The 17,057-nt window shown below is 33.9% G+C and overlaps 2 protein-coding genes across 2 annotated transcripts; both read left to right on the top strand.

Moving 5' to 3' along the window:
• The first annotated feature begins 1,604 nt into the window (after positions 1-1,604).
• Positions 1,605-8,823, top strand: LOC144563373 (BIIDXI-like protein At5g11420). Its single transcript, XM_078312840.1, has 5 exons — positions 1,605-1,689; positions 6,094-6,311; positions 6,834-7,113; positions 7,460-7,686; positions 7,999-8,823. Exons 1-5 carry the CDS (start codon positions 1,620-1,622, stop codon positions 8,305-8,307), a joined length of 1,104 nt encoding a protein of 367 aa, XP_078168966.1. The 5' UTR covers positions 1,605-1,619; the 3' UTR covers positions 8,308-8,823.
• An 837-nt stretch (positions 8,824-9,660) lies between these two features.
• Positions 9,661-16,606, top strand: LOC144563374 (BIIDXI-like protein At5g11420). The gene is made up of 5 exons (XM_078312841.1): positions 9,661-9,792; positions 14,134-14,351; positions 14,903-15,182; positions 15,542-15,768; positions 16,062-16,606. Exons 1-5 carry the CDS (start codon positions 9,723-9,725, stop codon positions 16,368-16,370), a joined length of 1,104 nt encoding a protein of 367 aa, XP_078168967.1. The 5' UTR covers positions 9,661-9,722; the 3' UTR covers positions 16,371-16,606.
• The last annotated feature ends 451 nt before the right edge of the window (positions 16,607-17,057 follow it).

The following is a 17,057-nucleotide window of genomic DNA, read 5'->3' as shown; positions in this document are numbered from 1 at the left end:
TACATTGAAACCCATTTACTTTATCAATGATGTGTCTACATACTATAATCTTAAATTTTTGAATTAATTTTGCATAGAGCCAAAATAGTAAAAAATGTTCAAAAAATAAATGCAAATTAATATATAAACTTTTTAATTAATAAATTTTAATAAAATACAATTAATTTAGAAACGGTTTAAGCTTTTTCGGATAGATTCCAAACCAAAGAGATTTTCTCTTGAAATTAGAGAATATATATATTTTTTTTGATGAAAAACCCGTAGGAATTAGAAAATAAATGATCCGACGTAGATGTGACGGAAGGACACAAGTATTACAGATTTACAGGCTTACAGGGTCTGTATCCGCTGAAGTAACTAAAAATTTGAGTTCGGATCCGGACTGTTTGATCTGTTCGATCAGACCAATTCAGTGAATTTACTGTGCCCTTATAATATTCATGCATAATTCGCATCCTCTAAAGTAACTCGTGGTTTAAGTTTGGATTCAGTGAATTAACTGTGCCCTTTAATATTCATGCATAATTCGCATCCTCTAAAGTAACTCGTGGTTTAAGTTTGGATTCAAATTGTTCGATCGAAATTTGCAGAAATACTAAAGGCAGAGGCGGATTGTGGATTAAAATTAAGAAGAATTTAAATTATTTGTTCCAAGTTAAGTAAATTATTTTTGTTTGATTGAAACATATTAATTAAGTCATGGAGTAACTCTCACTAAAGAAGAGAGAATGTAAAAAATAAAAAAATAGTCTATAACAGTGGGCTCTAAAATATATAATAAGTTAATTTACCTAAAGAGGCGGAGTAAATTACTCCGGATTAATACAAATTTTACTCCAGACTACTCTTCTTTTAGTCCTTATTTGGGAGATTAAGTGTAGAGTATGAAATTTACTCCATCACTACACAATCAAACATAACCTAAAAAATTATGGATCAGTTAACTCCATTAATTTCAAGAGAGAAAAACAACTTCACAAAGCAGTTGAATTTTTATTATTTCTCCGTTCAGTGTAGCATTTTTTTTTTTTTTTTTTGTAAAATCCAAGTACTTTGTGCTTGTTTCGTTAGAATCATTTAAAATACTACAAATGCTACAGTAAAATGCTACAAGCACTATAAAATTGACCCTCATTTATAATACAAAAATTTTATATGATTGATCCTCATTAAAATTTGATTCCCTTTGAAAATCTGGCTCTTCACCTGACTAAAGGGTTTCAAATTAGTTGGGATCCTGATCAGACGAACAGACGTACCAGATCCAAACTCAGATTTTGAGTTACTTTATAGCATATCCGGTCCTATATATTACAGCAGGCGTATTTTTTGAAGTTGTGGCGCCCAGCGTAATTAATTGCAGCGCTGTTAATTAAAAAAAATATATTATCTCTATCGCGGCGTCAGTTAAAAATGTTATTGATTTGCTTTCCGAAGCAGCAAACAAGCTTAATTTGTCAGTCAACTCCTCGTGGTTGGCTTCTCTAGTCCCTTCACATTTCTCATGAGCTGTGTCTTTTACCTCTATCAATTGCGTTAATTCCTCTTTTTTTTTGATAAAGCTGATAGTGGCAATTGCGTTAATTCCTCATTCAGACAAATTAAGGAAGAGATCAATAATGTTTCACTATGGTGCCTTTCTCATGCTAATTTGCTCATCTATTCAAATTTCATCTGCTTTTACTGATGGTATGTTTTGCTTCTCTCCTTCTGTTTCCTTTTTTTTTCCCCCATTGTTTGTTCGTAATATATATTATTTTTTAGAGATAAATATTTAAGACAGAGAGCATATATATAGGAAATTTTCTTTAAGCCGAACCATTGTGCATTTTTTTTTTCAATAAGACGCTCTGTCTAATCTAGATATTATCTTGAAATATGACATTTCTATATATTAAATGTTTGCAGCTTAATTTGATATCCACTGCTTGCAAAAATTCATTTACATTGTAGATAGTTTTCCTTTGTTTTTTGCAATATAGAGTTTAAATGTATGGAATATATATACTCGAAGAGTTGGTTTCGAACAAGTACGTATAGAAGTTAACAATCTATGTATCAGAATCACAACTTAGAAAATATTTTTTAGAAGTAGCGTTATAGGTTTTAGGTCATAAGTCTGATGATTCGGGATCAAGATATAATAAGACTTAGGATTTCGGCCCCTACAATTTATAATGTAGGCATAATAAAGTTATTATTATTATTATTATTATTATTATCATCTTGACTTTGTGATTTTGATTGGATTTTATTTTTAGTCTACCTCAATTTGTTTGAGATTAAAGATTTGATTATTATTGTTGTTGTTACAGTGAAGTTCAAATGTAGCGTTGATTAAGTACAATCATTATTTCTCTTGAAGAAAAAGTATACTTGCTATTATAATGACAAACTTTGTCAATCTTTCATAATACAAGGGAGTTAATACTTGGTACAAGTATATATCAACACTCCTCAAAAGTACTTAATTAAGGAGGATGAGGGTTCAAATGCCTCCATTTTTTGTGCCTCCATTATGCCTCTATTTTTAAAAACTTAAATAACTCAAAATTTAAAACTTAAACATCAAAATAAAACCGTTAGATGTGATCTATGTTATTTTCTCTGTGTCTATAAAAAATTATCACATTTTGATTTTGCTTTTATATGAATCAATAAGTTAAAATCAACGTCTAGAAATTATACACATTAGTATACATTTTTACAAGCTCAAGATGACAACCAAAACAAAGTTGAAATGTCATAATTTTTATACGTGTCTAGATAAAATGATGTAGTTCATATCCAACTGTTTTATTTTGAATTTTCAAATTTAAATTTTGAGTTATTAAAGTTTTTAAAAATTGAGGCATTTGAACCTTCGCATTAAGGAGATGAGGTATATATTATAGATCTAGAGCTTGATATGTAATATTTTATGAAATTCTTAACTTTCTATATCGAAATAATTTGGTTTCCTAAAATAAAAAAAAATGCATAGTACCATTACTTGATATTTTCATTTGCATTATTAAATTGTAAGCCCCCCTTTAATTAATTGAGAATATTAATTGTTAATTAACCAAATATTCTATAGAAAAAAACAAATATAAGATAGTCAAAGTGTGTGACAGAGTGATCACTTGTTGCCAACTAGTAACAGCAGTGATTTTGTATAAATTTTTTGACGAGATGCAATAATTTGATTGAATTTTTTAATCTCCCTCTGCTGTAAATAATTTTTTTTGTTAAATTTATAGATATCAGATTCCAGCTCTGACGTCTGATCTGAATCATCAGATGTAACTTCAAGTCAACAAGCATTAAATTAATTTAAAAAAATGATGCTTATTATTTTAATTCTCAAGGAATATTTGGATTTGGCACCTGCACGAGATTTGAGATCCACATATTATATTTGAAAATTCTGAATTACCACCGTTATGGTTAATCTTCTAAAATAATCAATATCTTCATGAAAACATCACAAATATCTAGATTTCCATAAAAACTTAATAATTTTCTATCCATATATATTTTTTTTTTCTAAAAATTGAATTAACAAATATATGCTCATCTCTTCCAAATAGCTTTTTATACTCACGACAAGATTGATTTTGGTATTCCTTGAACTTTGTTACAGAGTTCTAATAGTCCGAAATTTTTATACATAGAAAAATAAAAATAAAAATATCAAAAATAAGAAATATCGTGTGAGAATTTAAAAAATGGGAAGGCAGTAGGGGCTCCATGACGTTCTGCATGGCACACTCAAGATCGTGAAAAAAAAAAAAAAAAAAAATTTCCATAATTGGAACGTCATGAGGCAATCCAATCCAGGAAACAAAAAAAAAAAAAAAAGTGAGATGCCATGGGACAATCCAACCCAGAAAAGAAAAAAAAATGGGACACCATGAGACAACCCAAATCAGGAAACGAAAAAAAGAAACAAGTTGGGAAATTTTTTTTCGTGTTCTAGATTGGATTGTTCCATGGTGTCCCACATTTTTTTTTTTTTTTTCTGAGTTGGATTGTCCAATAGCATCCCACTTTTGAAAATTTTTATTTTTGTTTTTTCAAGGAGTTGAGATGACGCCATGGTTTGTTACTGCCTTCTCATTTTTAAAATTCTCACACTATATTTTTTATTTTAAATATTTTTATTTTTTATTTTCTTATGAATAAAAATTTCGGCCTAATAGTTGTATACACCCATGAAATTATTTTTATATTTAGGTGTTAGCCTTTCCAATGTAATCCGCGTGTATCATTCTTGTAACATGACATCGAACTAAATTTGATTCTATGTACAAATCTTAAGCAGATCCAACCGTTGAGATCCGAATTCGCTCCTTTTTTATTTAGCGTCGAGTCGGAGATAGACCCCTCTCAGTTCAATTCAGATCGAGTGTGGTGCCGTAAGCACGCAGTGCAGCATCTAACGGTAACAATTGTATAGTGATCCGCGTGCGATTTGATAAGATGCAGTGCACTACAGTGCAACACGCGGGCCAATGCCCGTTCTGGGCAGAACGCCTAAGCAAACCCATGGCGCGCGCGCGAGAAGAGAGAAGAGAGCGAGAGAGAGATTGGTACGGATCGGTATGTGTGGTGGAAAGAACTTTCCTTCATCTCTTCCTCTTACATATCGTTTGTATCCCACAGTGGTTTCTGGTTGGTCAACTGGAGATAGGTTGGACGATGTAATATGTAGAGATGGTCAATTGTACGGCACAAGTTCCATAGGGGAGCCTCCATGGTGGGTTGGGAAGTGTCGTCTGTCTAGATTTCCAGAAGTGAATCAGGGTTGAACAAAATGGAGGTTTGGCAAACTGGGTTAATTATGTACAACGCACACCATCTGTTCGATAAAATGCCCAACTGAAATTTACATTAAACATTCAGTAAGTATGACATATTCTATCTTTCTTTTTCTAAAGCTTTTAGTAAAACATAATGAAAAAGTATGTTATAACATTTTTACATTTGGTACTAAATCAGTTTGATAATTAATTTATCTTTATGTCTCTTCAAATTTTGTATGCATAAGCACATATACTGTGTATAACCACGACAGTGTAGTACAATAAAGAAAAGTCTATGATGATCATTGTGTCAATCCTTTCTTTATCTTGTGCCAAATAGACCCTGGAACTGGTGATTTTAACAAATCATCCCCAGAGCTTTCCAATACCAATTGTTAAATCCATTCAACAACACTAGGAATATAATACAATTCAAAACTTTAATCTTATCAAGAAGTTTCTAATAAGTTTAGTGCTTTTTATATGTTCAGATTGGTATTATTTTTTTTTCTATAACCTCATTCTGCTTTTGCTAAAGATGACTGTAATACCCAATCTTTAACATTTCATTATTTTTTATGAGAATGGCTATGGTACCACAAGTTGCCACAACATCTTTTTTTGATTAATATTTTACAATTCAAAATCTGAATGACATATCCAAAACATTGATCTCATTCTTCTTCTTGAAGATGCATCTACATATAACTGCATGATTTTATATGTGGACGTGTGTCTGGCGAAGAAGAACCAGAGAATTGATTTGGACTTTTCTCTTGGATTTTAAAATATTAATGAAAAGATAGGTAGCTTGGGACACTGGAACCCTTCTTTTTATGCTTAATATAAATAATTAATAAATATTTATCCAGATTGGTCACTTTTTTACTATATTTTATTATGTCTGCATTATTGTTTCGGACAATATAAAGCAATATTTTGTTAAAATAGCATTACTATATCATAGGAAATGAAAAAATGAACACCAAAAATTTTGGTATTGTAAATTTGTTATTCAAATTTTGCAAGTAAATTATCTATTTTAACCTCCAAATAGAAAATATTTTATCACTGATGTCTTGGAATGCAAACAATATGTTATCTTTGTCTTTGATTAAGAGTTTTATTTGCAGCATTGCTTGCTTAAGTTTTCACTTCATATTTATATCTTAATCTCTGCTAGGTACGAGTATGTTGCCCTTCGGGCCAGTCACCCAAACATCAATTCAACTTAATTTTTGGTTCATTATTTGAATCTTATCCATGGCTGTGAAATAAAGTAAGCACTTTTAACATTCTCATGCAGGTTTATTACCCAATGGTGACTTTAAGGATGGTCCTAAGCCTAACGAGCTAAATGGCACTCATGTGCTTGGAAAATATGCGCTGCCTCAGTGGGAGATATCAGGCTTTGTTGAGTACATTAAGTCTGGCCAAAAGCAAGGTGATATCCACCTAGTCATCCCAGAGGGCGCTAATGCAGTTCGTCTAGGCAATGATGCTACCATAAAACAATGCTTAAATGTAAATGTTAATCAATCAGCTTTATAATTTTTTTACTTTGAAGGTCTCAAGAATAAATGTCATGTGGCAAATTGTATGAATATAAATCATGAAGTTTTGCTATCTTAAAAAGAAGAGGGAAAGTTTCCAATATAGCATTGTTTGGAAAATTGAGAACCATATGCATGGTGTGAGACCTTTTGTTAATTCAAAAGAAAAAAAGAAAATAAGTGTTTGGAAAGTTTAAGCCAATGAAAGTGATATATCTTACTTATTGTTTAAGACCAACAGGCTACATGCAGGTTTCCTAATATATTTATACATTATGTTAATCAGGAAAAATAATAGTAATAGAGAGCCAGTCAGATTAAATACTGACCTCGATTGCACTTAGTATTCAGTTAACATACTGAGAGAATTGATAACGGTAGGGAACATGAATTAAAATTAGCACATCAGTGGTAATATATCAGTGAAGTATTATCCTGAAAGGTTGGGAAATATTGAACTAATTATTAGCATTCTGTTTTCTTTTCTGAATAGTTGTCGAGGGGAAGCTACTATGCAATCACTTTTAGTGCTGCTCGCACGTGTGCACAATCTGAGCAATTGAATATATCGGTCTACCCTGAGTCAAGTCTGGTACCAATTCAGACGATATATAGCAGTGTTGGGTGGGATTCATACGCGTGGGGCTTCCAGGCAAAGCATTCTAAGGGTGATCTTGTCATCCATAACACGGGGGTTGAGGAGGATCCTGCATGTGGGCCCCTCATTGACTCAGTTGCCATTGATTTTCTCTACCCGCCCCCCCTGACCAAATGTAATCATTATATTATTTATTTTTCTTCATTTAGTATTGTTATTTTTTTATAAATAAATCATGCTTATAATTTCCATAGATAATTTTGCTATTTAAACTTACGTGCAATTTGCCATTAAATTTATTGGAGCTCAAACCAATTAAGAACACCAAATAAAGTGCATAAACATAAAAAAGAAGTACAATAGCAGAAGAAATTTGGATAATACCCAAGATGTGCTGCTTGCGCTCTCTGTTGCACTGTGTTGAAAGTTCCCATAGTCGAGTTTCAACATCTGCCTTGTTTGGACTTTCAACATCTACTTTGTTTTATAATTAAAATACACTTCTGATGCAACTATTGCAGACAATATCATAAAGAACGGTGATTTTGAGGAGGGCCCTTACCTATTCACAGACATGCCCGGGGGTGTGCTGATTCCACCTCTAATTGAAGATGTGCACTCACCTCTGCCGGCATGGATGGTGGAGTCACTCAAAGCGGTCAAGTACATTGACTCTGATCACTACTCTGTGCCCCAGGGAAAGCGTGCAGTGGAGCTTGTTGCCGGCAGAGAGAGCGCCTTGGCACAGGTTTGTAGCTACTGGTGTCACTTGGCCTTAAGAATAGTACATGCAGTGAAAAGAAGATTGGTATGCTATTCCTTGTGGGACTCAAAATCATGTACTGGTTAACAAAATTGAACCTTTTGTAAACTCTTATCATGTACGTGAATAGAAATTACAAGGTTTGAATAGAAATTACAAGGTTCGTACATTTCATTCTACCTAGCTCCCAATTTGTATGCTATTCCTTGTGGGATTCCTATTTTGCATCACTGGAAATAATTTCGGAAAATTTACAATCCCTCCTAGTCTCTTAATAGTGGCCTTGATTGTACGCAGATTGTTCGAACTATTCCTGGGAAAACATACGGTTTGACGTTCTCAGTTGGTGATGCCGCTGATGGTTGTACCGGTTACATGATGGTTGACGTCTATGCAGCCCGTGGAACTTTGAAGGTGGCTTATGAGTCAAATGGAACAGGTGGGTTCAAGAAGGCCACTTTGAGGTTTGTGGCAACTGGAAATAGAACCCGTGTTACCTTCCTTAGCTCGAACTACCACATGAAGTTCGATGGGTCCTTATGCGGGCCAGTTATTGATGATGTTCTGCTATTAAGTGTTCGCAATCCTGGCAGGAAGCTTCGTTGAGCAACTCGACCAGAAAAATGAATAGCGATGTGTGTTTAAAATTTCATGTACATTAGATGCACTGTGGCTGGGATGATTTTTATTTTTATTTTTTGCACAAACACAGGCATACTTGCTTGTTGAAATTGGATAAAATCTGAGTTTTCTGGGAACATATGGAACAGCAATTTTTGTTGACTGTGAACTGATTCTGAACTTGGAGCTGTTTAGAATTTTGCGTACCTGTAAAATCAGACTGCCAATTTTTAATCGTGTCAAATTAAGTTGGTTAGAATCACATTCATAGTTTATCAGATTTAGGATGTGCTTCAGGTGGGTAAATCTGGTTTGGGCTGCCTTCAGACTGGTTTATAATTCGGATAGATTCAGATTTTAACAGATGTGAACTAACGTTGATTTAAATTAACTTTGGCATTTGGTTTGTCATATTTGGGTTATAGCGGGCTCTCGACTAAAGTCCAGATACTGGTTACTGATGTCTCAACTTAACCTGGTAAGTCTGATTAAAACAACAAGGCTGTTTCAGTGAGTCCTTGATTGTTTTATCTGAGATATAATTCGTTTATTCGTTAAAGTTCTGGTAATTTTGAATTAGAGATATTTCAATTTGGACACCATGCACCTCCACAAGTCCAAATTTTCATCAGGATATTATTGGGGTTCTTCTGGAGGGTTCTCATTATTTTATTTGTAAACTCTTTCAGATCCAGCTCGTGTACTGATTGTTTGGGTTCTTCCTAGTGGAGGTTTAATCCAAAAAATTGAACTTCGAAAGTTTCCTGCTTGTTCTAACTTGCTCCAATGGCCGCAAGCCAGCGAGCATGGTGTATAACTCACTATCTTTCCTATGGAAGCTAAGCATTACACAACCATCTTCTGATAACAAATGTCGTATCATTGATTAATATGCTCTCCGGTCTCTCTTATTAGTGAAGAACCTTCTGTTCCTCTCCCTCCATAGTGCCCAAGCACTCGCCGCTCCCACCACACCCCATAGGTTCTTCAGCTGACGTGTTGCCGGTATATCCCCCATGGTCCAGATATGAGAGATAGGTCCCACCCAAAATCTTATCACATATCGGCAAATCCCAAAATAGATGGTCTCTTGTTTCCACCTGTTGTGAGATACAGAGCGGACAACCTGTGGATTAACAGGAAGTATCTATCCCATGTGCTTTCTTGTGCAATTATTCAATCAAGATCCGGCCATTTTTATTTATTTATTGCACATTTTATGTCTCCCACGGTTTGAGTGTCATTGATTTGCTAGCCAGTCAACTCCTTGTACAAGCTTCTCTTTCTACTTCCTTCGTTATATAAATTGGCTTACGTCTTGTTAATCCCACATTTGTCATTTGTGTTTGCACCTTTGTCTCTATCAATTGCATTGCTCATTCAGACAAAGCAATATATCAATGCTGCACTATGGTGCCTTTTTCATGCTAATATGTGCTGCTTTTCCAACTTCATTTGCTGTTAAGGACGGTATGCTTTGTTTCTCTTCATTTTTTTTTCCATAATATTTTGTGTCGCATATATATATATATAGAGTAAGGCTACCATATATATATATATATATGAAGCTAGCACCATTCTATCTTTTTCAATAAGACAACATGTCCATTCTTTTTTAATTTTTGTATTTCTGTAGTAGTAGGCAAAATGCCTACTATAATTTTCATTAAAAAAAAATATCAAAAGTTATAAGAAAAGAAGGTATACAATTGGAAAGGAAAATAAATTAACATGTCTAGTCAAGCCAGAGGCAGCGAGTATATTGAAATACTTGATCAACACTTGTAATACAAGCAGCTTACATTTTCTTACACAAATATATTTACTTTCGTGATATTTATTTTTTGCTTCCCCACAAGATGCTGACCAATTATTCACAGGCTTTGTCAACATTTGCACAAAATAGTTAGCGAGATATGATGTATTATAGAGCCTGATATGTAATATAATATGAAACTATAAAACCTCAGTACTAAATTATAAGCTTGATTCCTTAGATAAGATTGAGAAACTTGACATGAATTGTAAATTGGTTAATATTAAGTTTAGATCTCTGATGCCAACTACAGTGACTTTATTTGAGTTTTAACGAATGGAATTGTATTTGCCTTTTTAAATCCTCAATTTGGTTTAACACATGATACCCTTGCTATACATTGTTATTTAATAAATACTCGCTTTTAGTTAAATTTGAAGGTTTTTTTAGATTCTTTTATTTATTTTTTTAAAATTGGCGGCAATTGCCACTAATGAATATATTGATTTTTTTTTTTTTTAAATTCACATGGTATTATATAGATTTCATAGAACTTGTGTTGACATCTGAACAATCAGAATTCCAAAGTCATCTGGCACTTAATTAGTTAATTTTTTTTAATGCTAATATTATTTAAATTTGGCTTTGGCACCGATTCTGTAGATTATCTTTGAAAATAATCAATCATTGAGAAATCATTTAATTTGTTTTAAACCTTTTAATTAATTAATCCTCATTTTTGTTCAAAAAAATGGTTGGCAATTTCATCATGTAAATAAATAAAGAAGGCCTCATTTAATTTGCAATAGCTTAGCATCCAACAAGTTATTAATGTTAGCAATAATGTCTCCATTTACTTTCTTGGGTTATGAACAAAGCAAAGAATCTATCTGATTGCTTCGAGGTTGACTTAGATAAATTGTCAGATCTGAATCGTTGCCGGGATCTGAGTGTTAGATTTAGATTTACGTTAGGTGTCAATGACACTCTTTTAATAAGACGGGTAAAGATATATATATATATATATATATAGAGTACGGCTAACGCGCTTCCTCTAGCATATGGGCCGAAATGCTTCTGGTGGAAATTTGAAATTTCAAAATCCAAAAAGTCGATCTGAACCGTTCATCTTCTTCTCCATATTAATATCTGCTTGGAGACCAAATTTTATATTTTTCTGAAATTTTTTACTATTTATTAAGCCACTTTGAAAATTGCTGATCCAACGGTAGCTTACCAAACAGTAAAAATCAGAAGCTACCGTTGGATCAGCGATTTTCAAAGTGGCTTAATAAATAGTAAAAAATTTCAGAAAAATGTAAAATTTGGTCTCCAAGCAGATATTAATATGGAGAAGAAGATGAACGGTTCAGATCGACCTTTTGGATTTTGAAATTTCAAATTTCCACCGGAAGCATTTCGGCCCATATGCTAGAGGAAGCGCGTTAGCCGTACTCTATATATATATATATATATATATATATATATATATATATATATATATATATATATATATATATATATATATATATATTTTATAAACTTATCGGATATGAATACGGATAAAAAAAATTCGTTATCTAAACGGATAAAAGTACGGGTAAAATTTATTTCGTACATGTTATCCAATTAGATAATTATAAATTTTTTTTATAGGTATCATATATATGAATAAGTATTGAAAAGAGCATTTTTATTAGTTTACTTGTGCTTAGCATGATTAGAATTTTTTTCAATAAAATACTATACATGTGTGAAATAAATGTATACATTCTAATATTTTATTTAATAAAAAAAATAATAATTATATTAGTATTACATGTTTTTATCTGCTACCGTTTCGTTATCTAATAATCATAATGAATAAGAATAGATTATAAATAAGATAATTTATAGTGAATAAAAACAATTTGTAACGAATACACATAAAAATACTTTCATTTAACCCTTACCGATACCGTACACGTTGACACCCCTATTTACGTAGCAATTTATAATTTTTATTTGTCGTATGAATTTTGACGGATCAGACGATAAAGATCAAGCATCGGACAATATTTGATCAAAAGTAAAATGTTTATCAGATATGTCCGTTGTCTTGTTGAAAGGCTTAATTTTAAGGGATATGACATTTCCGATGGACTTCGAACTGATTTGATTCGATGTACAACCCTTAAAGCAGATCCAACTGTTCAGATCGGAATTCGCTCCTTTTTTTTAGTGTCCAGTCGGAGATGGACGCCTCTCAGTTCAATTCAGATCGAGTGTGGTGCCGCAGGGATACAGTGCATCCAACGGTAACAATTGCATCCTGATGCGTGTGCAACTTGATGAGATCGATGCAGTGCAACATCATAACATCGGACCAAAATCGGACGCCCAAACCGGAACCTGCTCGTAAACCGCCCAAGCAAAGCCATGGCGCGCACACGCGAGAAGAGAGAAGAGAGAAGAGAGAAAAGGAGAGGTAGTACAGTTGGAGAAGAGAGAGAGAGGAGAAATTGGTACGAACCGGTATGGGTGGTGGAAAGAACTTTCCTTCATGTATTCCTTTTGCATATCGTTTGGAGTATACCACGGTGGTTTCTGGGTGGTCAACTGAAGATAGGTTGGAGGATGTAAGATGTAGAGATGGTCAATTGATTGGTACAAGTTACATAGGGATGGTAACGTCTGTCTAGTTTTCTAGGAAGACAATTTGAAGTGAATAATGGTTGAACAAAATGGTGTTTTGGCAAACTGGGTTATTATATACAGAGAATACCATATGTTCGATGAAATGCCGAACTGAAATTTCCATTAAACATTCAGTAAGTATGACATATGCTATCGTTTTTTTTGGAAAGCTTTAAGTAAAACATAACGAAAAAGTATGTTATAACATTTTTACATTTGGTACTAAATCAGTTTGATAATTAATTTATCTTTTTCTCTTCAAAATTTGTATGCATAAGCACATATACTGTGTATAACCACGACAGTGTAGTACAATAAGGAAAAGTCCATGGTGATCATTGTGTCGATCCTTTCTTGATCTTGTGTAAAATAGACCCTGGAACTGGTGATTTTAACAAATCATCCCCAGAGCTTTCCAATACCAATTGTTAGATCCATTCAACGACACTAGGAATATAATACACTTCAAAACTTTAATCTTATCAAGAAGTTTCTAATAAGTTTAGTATTTTTATATGCTCAGATTGGTAAATTTTCTATAACCTTGTTCTGCTTTTGCTAAAGATGACCGTAATACCCAATCTTTAACATTTCATTATTTTTTTATGAGAAGGGCTACGGTACCACAGTTGCCACAACATCTCTTTTCGATTAATATTTTACAATTCAAAATCCGAATGACATATCCAAAACGTTGATCTCATTCTTCTTCTTGAGGATGCATCTACATCTAACTTCATGATTTTATATGTGGACGTATGTCTGGCGAAGAAGAACAAGATAAATGATTCGGGCTTGTCTTTTGGATTTTAAAATATTAATGAAAAGATTGGTAGCTTGGGTCACTGGAACCCTTTTTTTATGCTTAATATAAATAATTAATAAATATTTATCCAGATTCGTATCTTTTTTTACTATCTGCATTGTTCTTTCTTCTAACATCAAATAAAAAAGTTATTACCGATTTTTGTTGCTTAAAGCATTATTTGTTTGGACAATATACATCAATATTTTGTTAATATAGCATACTATGTCATAGGAAATTGAAAAATGAATGCCAAACATTTCGGTATTGTAAATTTGTTATCCAAGCTTTGTAAGTAAATTATCTATTTTAACCTCCAAATATAATATAATTTAGCACTGATGTCTCCGAATGCAAAAAACATGTTATCTTTGTCTTTGATTAAGATTTTTATTAGAAGCATTGCTTGCTTATGTTTTCATTTCATATTTATATCTTAATCTCTGCTATGTATGGGTATGTTGCCCTTCAGGCCAGTCACCAACACATCAATTCAACATCATTTTTTGGTTCTTTATTTGAAACTCATCTATTGCTGTGAAATAAAGTGAGTACTTCAAATATTCTCATGCAGGTTTATTACCCAATGGTGACTTTAAGGATGGTCCTAAGCCAACCGAGCTAAATGGTACTCAGGTGCTCGGTAAATTTGCACTGCCTCAGTGGGAGATATCAGGCTTCGTCGAATACATTAAGTCTGGCCAAAAGCAAGGTGATATCCACCTAGTCATCCCAGAGGGTGATAATGCAGTTCGTCTAGGCAATGATGCTACCATAAAACAACACTTAAATGTAAATGTTAATCAATAAGCTTTTTAATTTTTTTTCTCTGAAGGTCACAAGAAGAAATGTCCTGCAGCAAATTGTATGAATATAAATCATGAAGTTTTAAAAAGAAGAGGGAGAGTTTCCAATATAACATTGTTCAGAAAGTTGAGAACTGCGGCTGTCTCAGTTGGCTAACGCAATGCTTTCCATATGCATGGTGTGAGACCTTTTGTTAACTCAAAAGTGAAAAAGAAAGAAGTGTTTGGAAAGTTTAGGTCAAAGAAAGTGATATACCTTACTTATTTTTAAGACCACTAGACTATATGCAGCTTTCCAAGTTTATTTATATATTATATTAATCGGGAAAAATAATAGTAATAGAGAGTCAGTCAGATTAAATACTGACCTCGATTGTACTTAGTATTCAGTTAATCAGCTTACTGAGAGAATTGATAATAGGGAACATGAATTAAAATTAGCACATTCAGTCGTAATTTATCAGTGAAGTAGTACTCTGAAAGGTTGGGAAAATATTGAACTAATTATTAGCATCATTTTTTTTCTTTTCTGAACAGTTATCGAGGGGAAGCTACTATGCAATCACTTTTAGTGCTGCTCGCACGTGTGCACAATCTGAGCAATTGAATGTAACGGTCTCCCCTGAGTCAAGTCTGATACCGATGCAGACGATATACAACAGTATTGGGTGGGATTCATATGCGTGGGGCTTCCAGGCAAAGCATTCTAAGGGCGATCTTGTGATCCATAACACGGGGGTTGAGGAGGATCCTGCATGTGGGCCCCTCATCGACTCAGTTGCCTTTGAGTTTCTCTACCCGCCCCCCCTGACCAAATGTAATCATTGTATTATCTTTTATTTTTCTTCATTTAGTATTGTTGTTATTTATAAATAAATCATGGTTATAATTTACATACTTAATTTTGTTATTTTAACTTACCTGCAACTTGCTATTTATTTGCCATTGATTTATTGGAGCTCAAAACCAATTAAGAACACAGAATAAAATGCATGAAACACAAAAAGAAGTACAATAGCAGAAGAAATTGGTTAATACCTAAGTTGTGCTGCTTGCTGCTCTCTGTTGCATTCTGTTGGAAGTTCCCATAGTCGAGTTTCAACATCTGTCTTGTTTGAACTTTCAACATCTACCTTGTTTTATAATTAAAATAAATTTCTGATGCAACTATTGCAGATAATATCATAAGGAATGGTGGTTTTGAGGAGGGCCCTTACCTATTCACAGTCAGGCCCGGGGGTGTGCTGATTCCACCTCTAATTGAAGATGTGCACTCACCTCTGCCGGCATGGATGGTGGAATCGCTCAAGGCGGTCAAGTTCATTGACTCTGATCACTACTCTGTGCCCCAGGGAAAGCGTGCAGTCGAGCTTGTTGCTGGCAGAGAGAGCGCCTTGGCACAGGTTTGTAACTACTCGTGTCACTTGGCCTTAAGAATAGTATATGCAGTGAAAAGAAGATTGGTATGCTATTCCTCGTGGGACTCAAAATCATGTACTGGTTAACAAAATTGAACCTTTTGTAAACTCTCATCATGTACGTGAATAGAAATTACAAGGTTCGTACATTTTCATTCTACCTAGCTCCCAATCTGTATGCTATTCCTTGTGGGACTCCTATTTTGCATCACTGGAAATAATTTCGGAAAATTTACAATCCCTCCTAGTCTCTTAATATTGGCCTTGATTGTACGCAGATTGTTCGAACTATTCCTGGGAAAACATACGGTCTGACGTTCTCAGTTGGCGATGCTGCTGATGGTTGCATAGGTTACATGATGGTCGATGTCTATGCAGCCCGAGGAACTTTGAAGGTGGCTTACGAGTCAAATGGAACAGGCGGGTCCAAGAAGGCGAATTTGAGGTTCATGGCAAATGGAAATAAAACCCGTGTTACCTTCCTTAGCTCGAACTACCACATGAAGTCCGACGGGTCCCTATGCGGGCCGGTTATTGATGATGTTCTGTTATTAAGCGTTCGCAATCCTGGCAGGAGGCTTCGTTGAGCGACTCGATTGGAAAATATGTACTGATGTGTTTGATTCAAATTTAATGTACAGGTGCACTGTTGCTGGGATGATTGTTTTGTTTTGCACAAAAGCAGGCAAACTTGCTTGTTGAAATTGGAGAAGATCCAAGTTTTCTGGGAACATTTCTATTATATATGGAACAGCAATTTTTGTTTACTGTGAACTAATTCTGAATGTGGAGCTGTTTAGCATTTTGCATACCTGTAAAATCAGTGCCAATTAGTAATCGTGTCAAATTAAGTTGGTTAGAATCACATTCATAGTTTACCAGATTTAGGATATGCTTCAGGTGGGTAAATCTGGTTTGGACTGCGTTCAGACTGGTTTTTATAACTCCCAGATAGATTCAAATTTTAAAAGATGTGAATGAATGCGGATTTTAAATTAACTTAATTTGGCATTTGGTTTGTCATGTTTGGATTATAGAGGGCTCTCGACTAAAGTCCAAATACTGGTTACTGATGCCTCAGCTTAATCTGGTAGGTCTGATTAAGACAACGAGGCTGTTTCACTGAGTATCTGAGATATAAGTCGTTAAAGTTCTGGGTAATTTTGGATTAGAGAATATTACCATTTGGACACCATGCACCTCCACTCCAGTCATTCTCTGGTGTTGTTTTGGATCATAGTTCATTCAGTCTAGGTATTTTTGGGGTTTGTATG

The sequence above is a fragment of the Carex rostrata genome, chromosome 12 (assembly GCF_964058835.1).
Source record: "Carex rostrata chromosome 12, lpCarRost1.2, whole genome shotgun sequence".
NCBI classification, from domain to species: domain Eukaryota; kingdom Viridiplantae; phylum Streptophyta; class Magnoliopsida; order Poales; family Cyperaceae; genus Carex; species Carex rostrata.
Note: the sequence above shows the minus strand (reverse complement) of the source record. Positions and strands in the feature narration are given on the sequence as shown.